The 9376-nt window shown below is 36.0% G+C and overlaps 1 protein-coding gene and 1 long non-coding RNA gene across 2 annotated transcripts; one reads left to right on the top strand and one right to left on the bottom strand.

The window, feature by feature from the left end:
* Positions 1-256: 256 nt before the first annotated feature.
* Positions 257-1873, bottom strand: LOC106943658 (uncharacterized). Its single transcript, XR_001423977.1, has 3 exons — positions 1785-1873; positions 1616-1686; positions 257-529 (listed from the first exon to the last, which is right to left on the bottom strand). It is a non-coding gene; the product is annotated as an uncharacterized LOC106943658 (long non-coding RNA).
* Positions 1874-3086: 1213 nt separating this feature from the next.
* LOC106943657 (protein RD3-like) lies at positions 3087-8621 on the top strand. The gene is made up of 3 exons (XM_015026965.1): positions 3087-3510; positions 4863-5192; positions 7644-8621. The coding sequence occupies exons 2-3, from the start codon at positions 4891-4893 to the stop codon at positions 7975-7977; spliced, it is 636 nt and encodes a 211-aa protein (XP_014882451.1). The 5' UTR covers positions 3087-3510; positions 4863-4890; the 3' UTR covers positions 7978-8621.
* The last annotated feature ends 755 nt before the right edge of the window (positions 8622-9376 follow it).

The following is a 9376-nucleotide window of genomic DNA, read 5'->3' as shown; positions in this document are numbered from 1 at the left end:
AAAATAAAATTTTTTCCAAAAAAAACAGTTTGGGGTTTTTTTTTTTTTTTTTTTTTTTTTTACTTTGGTCAGTTTGGTTGTGTTTTTTAAACACTTGGGCTTGGGGTTTTTAGAAGCAGTAGAGACATAAATGGAAGTATAAAAATAAGCAAAATGTGAATTTTGAGTAAAAGGTCCCCTTTAACATCCATTTTTGCTTTAAGATTTCTAAATAAAACCAGAATTTAAAACACTGGTCGTAAATTAATGTGCACAAACATCAGTATGTCAAACACAAACTCACTTACTACTTCACAGGTGTACCAACCTGATATCCCACCAGACTGCCCAGGATGCACTTCCTCTGAGCAGCAACCCAGCGAGCGATACTGGTGGCTCCAATCTTGCGCGGCTGTGTGACCACAATGTTGCAGGAGGCGGTTTTCTCATTGTAGTGGTCCAAGATGAACTGTGGCAGCTGGGTGGTCTTGCCACTGCCGGTGGCTCCTCGAACGATCACAACCGAGTTGCTTTCTATGAAGGAAATTAGCTAGAAGCAGATGAGGACAGTTAAAGTGAACCTGTTGGAATAAACCATCATGTCACTGCAAATAAAGAAACAGACATTATAGTGCATTGGTGACTATACTGGGCCGACATTAAAAACCAATGTTTATTTTGATTTTCTTGACATTTGTGAGTGTTTCATAAGAGTGGGGACTGCCCATGTAGTATTTGTTATACAATATTAGAAATACATTACATAAATTACTTTTTATAACAAGAAAATAAACATTTTATGGCCTAAAATGCGACAACATAGAATTCCTTTAGAGTAAGTTTGATCACTTGTAGAAAATAATGCATCTGCAGCTAAAAAAACATTTCTGCTTGACAGAAGAGTGTAGGGCTGATTTGTTTATTCTTTTCTTAGACCAACAGTGCTTAATATGATTATTTTATTTATTTTATTTTTTTTACAGAATTTGAACCAGGTGAACCTAAAACTATTACACTTACGGAGTTTTGGATAGAACATTTACAGATAGTTTTTTTTTTTTAATCTTAAATGAAAAATATGAATATATATGTATATTTGTACAATTTTGACTTAATTGCTGCTCTGAATATGTTTTACTTTCATCATTTGATCTATTTTGTGACAAAATATGCTAGTTAGCGATTAATCAATTACTAAACTAGTTGACAGTAATTAAAATTATCGATTTATCACAATTAATCTGATAAATTATTTCAGCCGTATAAAAAAAATATAATATTGGTAAATATCGGTTATCAACCATAACAGAAATATTATCTAACATCGGCTAAAATCCTCATATCGATGAGTCCTTAATGGATGTTCTAAGCTGATTTAAGACAATATGAAATTATATTTTACCCACATTAGAAAGTGAAAAGAGTCAACGCTTGAATAACTCCATTGATATTCACGACACTAATAACACTCAATGTGGGCTCCTGCTGTACAGGCACATATAAAAGTAACTGCACTTCTTAGAAGCAAACATTAAGACTTAGTGGGCTTCTGTCCTGAGGACATAATGTCAATTTAAGTAAAACTCTGCAATGACCCAAAAATAAACTCCAGGAGGAAAATGCATTAGTGCCTTACCTGCTCCTTGTCTTTGGTTATGGGTAAGCTTGGGCATTCAAAACTGGAGCAGGGAGAAACAGGAGGAGGACCTAAACATTCAAAACAGTGAAGGGAGAGGTAAATTCACAACAATCTAGTACTGTATGTGGGTGGAATCTACTACTAAATCATGTAATCCATTACTCACTCCTCGAAGGTTCTGGGTTTTGGATCCGTCCAACATCAGCTTTCTGGCTGGAATCATCAGGTTTTACCGGACTGAGAAAAGCAACATAAGCAGTCACATTCCTGTTCTAAACTTCTGCCTTCATGTCCCAGCAATGTAGTGGAGTTCTGTTTGGTTGCTAGGTAACGGGCCGGGCTTGGCTGGGGTTGCTAGATAACGGCTCAGTGCCGTTCCACTGTGACTTAATCTGGAGGTTTTTGAAAAATTTCCATTTTCAGACACCAAAATACAATAAATTATTGCCCAAAAACGGCTGTTTTTTTAAAAGCATGTCATAATTACTTTTGTTTGTAATTTTAAGACTTTGTTCTGGTAAAATTGCATCACTAGTCTGCTAATATTATGACTATATTCTCGTAATTAAATAAATTTTAAAAGTATCGTAGTCTGGCCTTAAAGCAACTCTCAGGAGGGTTAAAAAAAATAAAGGCCACTTTTTGAAAATATTTTGTCATTTGTATTTTTTTTTTCAAGTAAGCACAAAAAATAGATTAAAATTTAAATTAAAAAATAACTTATAGATCCCAAAGGGAAATTAAAAGTTGTAACTCATCAATTCAGATTCTTCAAAGTGTTATTGTTGGCAGGAAAGTTTTCCCAAGACAGACTCATGAAGAAGATGGCCATACATGTCCATAATCTTGATTTTATTGCTATTATTATAATTAATGAATATAGTACAAAAAAAATCCGATTTATTTTTTAAGCCTTATTGCCCACAGGCCTGTCACGATAATTTTTCCTGGACGATAAATTACCCCAGAAGTTATTGCGATAAACGATAAAATTGTTATTTTGAGACCATTTAAAAGTGATATAATGGTAACGACATAACATTCTCAAAGATCAATAAACTTCCATTTCTAATGAACATTTCACAATGGGATATTTTAAATATCAAAACAATCAATTATGGAGTTTCTGTCAACAAAACTGTCCTTCAATTAAAGAGCTAAGTGGGACCACAGGCCCAGACTGGAGACTTTTAATATCCAGTTTTTGGTAGAAGATGATAAATAATGCAAATGCAAATTATTGAGCTCGTTTTAATTTATCATGCGATTAATTGCAACATACCTAATTTACCACACTAGCTACTTTACTCAAACTCTCTCCTCCTTTTGAATTTCGCTCTGGCACACTCAGCCAGGCCGTTTGCTCTGTGGCCTGAGGAGAAGCGCGCCTTGCAGTGTGAGCAAGCCGAGCATTTCAATGCAAAAACAGACAGCAATACGAGGGCTTGAACAAAATACACCCACGGCTTGTGAGCACACATGCACTCTCATCCTCTTTCTCTCCACTGCACACATATCGTGGAAGCTACAAAGCAGCTGACCTTACAACAAAGCTGCACACTGCACAGAGGAGAGTGAGGTGAAAGGATAGGAGAGGTGACAGCTCTTAGTCAGTTAGCAGCGGGCGACTAACTCTCCCCGACAAAGTCTGCATGACGGGAGCAGTGGGAGGACAAGACAATCACCGCAGAACAAAAGAAAAAGGAGAAAACAGTCCAGGACTGCAGCCAAAACTCAACATTTACCACCAAAAGAAGCAGGAGGAAGAGGCAACTTTGCTACAGTAGATTTATAGAAGCGCAACGCTGGAGGGAGCACCATGTGAGCAGCTCTTCTGTGCCAAGTCTCTCAAAAGCTTACAGCAGAGTCAGCAGTGCAGTTTTGTTTCACCAGTGAGTACAGATTTATTTTCTTTAAGATTTCAGTCTTATGTGCATGTGCAAACCCCTTCTGATGCCTAAAGGCTCTGTTGTGTATTATTCAAAACACCACTATGCAGTTTTGATGAGGCTGACCTTGGACCCCGCAGGCGGCAACAGAACGAGTCACACAGAGAAATCTGGGCCAAATCAGAGCGCCGTTTGACTTGAAGTGAAAACCGTCTTCGACCCAATCAGACCAGAGGTCACATTGCTCATCTGGGTCAATATTACAAAAAAATTATCAGCAGTACAGCTCAGTACTGGAGCTGAACTGAAATATAGCTACAGTATGGCTGGAATGGGTAGCCGTATTGTCAACTAATTTAGTAATTGTTGACAGACACAAAAAAGGCCAACTGCTGGAATAACATATTTAGGGCAGTAATTAGGACAAAACTGTACAAAAAATATAAATATTTTGAATTTAAGATGAATAAAAACCCTTCTTTGTCTGCAAATAAATTCCTCCTCAAGCGGTATAATTTAATTTCGCCTGGTTGAAATTCTGTTAAAAATAATCCTTACTAATGGGGGTGCTGTGGTGGCACAGGGGCAGGGCGCGGCCCATGTACTGAGGCCTTGGTCCTCATGCCGGTGGTCACGGGTTTGATTCCCGGCCTGGTTTGATCCCCTCTCTCGTGGCCCTCTTCCCTGTCAGGCTACTTCCAAATAAATGCCACTAGAGCCAACAAAACCTTTAAAAATAATAATAATCCTTACTAAGCACCTTTTTCTGCCTTATCAATCGGTTAATCCAAAAATTTATCAGCTGATTAGCCCCACATTGTATTAATGTTAAGTCAGGCAGAATGGGCTTTTCACAAGTTAATGTGAGAAGAACTTTTTTAGCCGCAGAAGAATCCTTTGCTACAAATGACCAAGTGTACACTAAATTAATTACATTTTAGGCAATATTTTTTTATTTAAAACAGGAATTGAATTATTTGTGTAATGTTGTATAAAATAAGTTTAAGTGGTTAAAATGAACAATCTGCAAAATGTGCAAGAATTTTTAAATCGATTAATCGTCAAACATAATCGACAGAATAATCGATCACTAAAGTAATTTAGCTGCAGCCCTGCATTTTTAAAAATTCAAATAAATTCAAAAATACTTGATCCCAAAGAAAAATAAAATAATGAAAATGAGAGCTTCATTTCAATAAAATAAAATAAAAGCATTTAGAATTTTTTTTTATGGAAAAGCACTTTATATGCAACAAAATTTAATTTGTTGCATATAAATGAAATTTTATATGCAACAAAATTCCACTGTTAATTATTACTTTATAATGAAGACAGATTAATACTCATTTCCTCAGTTTTCAGGGCCTGTTAGCATAAAGAGCCATGCCTCTGTTCGGCTGGATGAAATGGTCCAATCAAACGAGAGCACAGACTCGACCTCCAAGCCGAGTGGAGCCTGTGCTCGGCCATATGTTGCTCACAGAGCTGCTGTGGCACGTGGAGGAGCGAGAACGTCTGGCAAGACAACTGGAGCGGGAGAACCGGCTGGCCCACAGCGCCCTGGGTCTCCACTGGTTCCAGAAATACCCCAACCTACGAACCCTCGTCTCGTCGTCAGAGCTGCACCAGCTGCAGTTCCTCTGCTCACAGGTTCCACCCGTCGACACAGCCACCGTCGTCTCAAGGTTGTTTTCTTGTTTTAATGCCAACAATGTCCAGCTTCAACTATATCAATACAACTTAGAGCCAAGGTCACCCCTCAAATCGCATATTTACCCATAGCCACTTGAATTTCAGAAAGGTCTCCGTTTTTCAAGATGGCCACCATTTTTAAACAAAGTATTGCCATAAAATTACCCATTTTCAAGTCATGGACGAACTTTATGTCACATCGTATGTTTTTCATTTTATTCATCCCGTTCATACGACTTTACAGTAATAACACGTAGCAAAACTGGACACAAAAATGTGAGACGTTGCTGTTTGCAAGTCTCACGCTGGTCTGGTCGTCAACTGGAAGGAGATAAAAATGTGAGACACCAAAAGGCAGTTGTCTTAATGGCTAGCATTAGCTTTTGCTAATTTTGTTTTTGCCTTATTTAGCAGTTTAGCATAAATCTCTGCTATTTTTTTGTTTGTTTAGTGATTTAGCTAAACAAACTAATCTTCTGTAAATTTTTCTGTGTGTAGTGGGTAAGCATAAATTTCTGCTAATTGCTTTGCTGTATTTATCAGTTTAGGATAAACATCCATACTTTTTTTTGTACTTAGTGGTTTAGCGTAAACTTATGCTAATGTTTTTTTGAATATTTAGCGCTTTAGTACAAGCTTCTGCTAATTGTTTTGTGTGTTTAACAGTGCAGCATGAGCTTAGCTATTTTTTTCATGTGTATTTAGGAGTTTAGCACAAGCTGCAGCTAATTGTTTTGTGTTTTTAGCGTAAACCTTTTGTTTGTGTTGCAATTTAGCATTTGGTTCTACACATTTTTTGTTTGCTTAATGGTTTATGTTAGCATAGCCAAGTTTCTTGTTTTTATAAATTAGTGGTTTGTGTACCTAACTTTTTGGTTAGCTGTACCCATCATAACAACAATGGCGGCCATTTTGAAAAAATATCCACCAGAAAAAGGAAACAAGATCATGAAAATATGTAAGGCTCTGATTTGACACCACACTCAATCAAATGCCAATAGTGCACAAATTATTTTTCCATGGCATATCTAATCAGTAAATATTATTTCTATGACAATTTAGGATTTTACTCAAAAAGTGTGTGATAAATATTTGCTAATTTAATAGAAAAATAAATTTTTCCTGACCAACTTGAATTTTTCAGTAACATTTTTCATGAATGTAAGCACTTAGAACATATGTGCCAAGTTATGTTCTTGTATCCACATGTAAAAGATTTCACTGAAATACTCAATTATCTGCTGCACTGAAAGGTTAATAAGTGTTTAATGTGTGATCATGAAAGGTCTGAAAGGCTTCGTATGGCGTGACTAGAAGGGTTTCCCCTCAGTTTTTAGCTAGAAAGGGAAAAAAAAGGATGAAGAGCATATGACTGAGCAGCGCTGTGACCCACTTATCACACAAAACAACTCACAGCCGGGTCATTAATGTGCGCTTATATAACCAAAACATAAAAAAGAGAGAAATAGCACGACTGAGATGTTTCTGTGGCCTTTTCTGAATATGTCCCATCTTAAAAATGCCAGGATGATGGCTGGGAGATACAACTTAAAAATAAAATCTACCAGATCCAATTTTGCAGTAATGCTATAATTATTTTCTTGCTTTCCTTACTAAAAAAGGAAATTGCAAATGACAAAAAATATTTTCAAAAAGTGGTTTTGACTTCCATCATCCCTTCTGTGAGTTGTACAGCAAAGTTTAGGACCAGGCCACAAAATTTTTGTTTAAATACAAGAATATTGCCATAATAAAGATGGTTTTACTAGAAGAACGTCATAAAATTACAAAAAATTGTTCTGAAAAGCTTGAACAGAATTATCTCGATCTGACACGAGTCTGTGTGGTTCTTTCTTCAAAATAGACGATCATTTGCTCAATTGTTTCAAAGTCCTGTTACTTATAATAATTAGATGCCGATATGTTAAAAGATGAAGTGTTTCCATATTTGTAAAAATTACACCAAAGTATAACTTCATAAGATTCTCTATATTCCAAATTTTTTTGTTATTTTATGTGGAGTTCTCTTAGGACTACTACTTCATTCTCCTAATACAATATTACCAGAATAAATCAGTTTATTTTCATATTATTTTGATTTTATTCTGATTAGACTTTATATTTGTAATATTATGACTTTATTCTCACAATATAAAACAAATATTAAATCGTAGCCCGGTCCTATACTGCACTGTAGAATAGAAGCTGCAAAAAACTTCTCAAACAAGATGGCGGCCCTGTGTGTGCAGACATCACTTCAGAATATGGAAACCCAAAGAGTGCATTGGTACAAAATAAATCCAGATTTTCCAAAAATTAAATTTTCAATATCAAAACTGATTCATAAAAAAAGAAGATAAAAACCATAAAAACTAGAGGTATGAACTACATCCTGATTGAAGTAAATGGTAAAATAAAATGTCATTGTTACTAAATTTTAACAGGTTTCGTGAAGTGATCGTCACCAACGACGTACGACACTGGGAGCTGGCAACCATCTTCAAGCACATCCTGATCGACTTCCTCAGCCAAAGACAATCAATTGAAGAAGAAGGCTTATCAATGGAGGTCTGGAGCAGCCAGTACAAGAAGCAGGGCTCGGTCACTCCCATAATGCCCCAGGGTGGAAGTCATGAAAGGGAAGAGATCCCAACGGTCTCTGGGTATGTGGATCGGGCCATGCGCCACTCAAGTTCGTTCACACCCAGCAGGGCCTGGGATCTTCCGTACTACTACCCCGTGCCTCTGAGACCCAAAGGAGAGAGTACAACACTGTGAGAAGATACACCCTAGTGTGGAGAAATGGGAAAATGTCCTGCAATAAGCCAAGGATCAATTCTGTGAAAGATATTTCTCCCCCAACAACTGGTTTACGTACTAATGAAAACCCCTCGTTTGAGTTTGTATTGTACCAGAGGGCTGTAGCAATCCTGTAGTAACGAAGAATAGGTTTGTAAATATGAAGAAGATGCTTTCATTATTAACATTTGAGATTTTTTTTTCTCTATGTAGAGTTTTCATGATGTAAGAAATACAAAAAAAAAGTCACACAATTTTCCTCAACATTTTTTAAAATCTACGCAATAAAGTAGGACTGGACAATAAACCAATAACGTATATCAAGATAGACAAGTGATCAATATCAATAGATAATGCATCTGATCAAATATTCAATACGTAGAATATTCACTGAATGCCGATCAAGAACTGCACAGCATTCTGGGAGATCTAGGCAGAGGACAGCCTTTAGCCTCTCAACCTCTCACAGCTAGCTAAGCAAGGTTGGTGTAGTCAACTAACTCACTCCCTCTTTTTTTACCTAGCAACTCTCATTCTTTGGTTACCTAGCAACAACCTATTGAGTAACTTGCAAAGCAGCAGTTTCAGGTTTCACCACCGTGCCTCAAAACTGCTTACAAGTGTGGAGTGAAAACTGTGCATGGAAGAGGAAAGGTCTGATAGTATTTCACATATCACAAAAAAACCCATCAATAATTATCAACAATTATTGATGTGAAAGTCTAATATCATGATAGGTTTTTCCAGCCATACAGTCCAGCCCTGCAATAAACCATTAAAAAAAACATCTAGTTTAGGCTGCCATGTCAGTGCAGCTGCTTTGTTATACCATTTTAAATTCAAATACTCTTGTGATAAATTAAAATGAGCTGGATAATTTCCATTCTGATTGATATTTTTTGAATAGTAATTTTGTTTAGAGACATCAGAATCCATTTTATTAATGGATTGATAAAATGAATAAAATTACTTTAATTTTATTTATTGTTTTGTGTTGTAAAGTTTTTTTTGGCTTTTTAAAATGTCTTCCAGTTGCAGTGTGGAGAGTTCTTTACAAAATTAATGTTTATAAGGGCAAACTTGCACCTTTATTATGTTACTATTATATTAGCTGAAAATGGTCTCAAAACAATATTATCATTAATCGCAACAATTTCTTGGACAGTTTATCATCCAGCAAATTTTGTTATGTCAAGTCTATTTATAAACAAAATTATTAAAAACTTGCAAAAAGCTAGATTTTCTTTGACACTATTGAAGTCTAAGACTATATGTTTATTTATGTTGATTCAAGACAGAAACAGCAAGGATAAAAATGCTATTTTCTTTTATTTTTTTATGACAAAACTCTGCTTTGGACCTTTGGTTTATTTCAAAT

The sequence above is a fragment of the Poecilia latipinna genome, unplaced genomic scaffold, assembly GCF_001443285.1.
Source record: "Poecilia latipinna isolate Pla-1442-1.1 unplaced genomic scaffold, P_latipinna-1.0 Scaffold5636, whole genome shotgun sequence".
Classification (NCBI taxonomy): domain Eukaryota; kingdom Metazoa; phylum Chordata; class Actinopteri; order Cyprinodontiformes; family Poeciliidae; genus Poecilia; species Poecilia latipinna.
Note: the sequence above shows the minus strand (reverse complement) of the source record. Positions and strands in the feature narration are given on the sequence as shown.

Coding starts and splice junctions, on each gene's coding strand:
- LOC106943657 (XM_015026965.1), top strand. CDS start 4,891: ATGCCTCTGTTCGGCTGGATGAAATGGTCCAATCAAACGAGAGCACAG. Junction 5,193..7,643: donor ACAGCCACCGTCGTCTCAAG/GTTGTTTTCTTG, acceptor AAATTTTAACAG/GTTTCGTGAAGTGATCGTCA.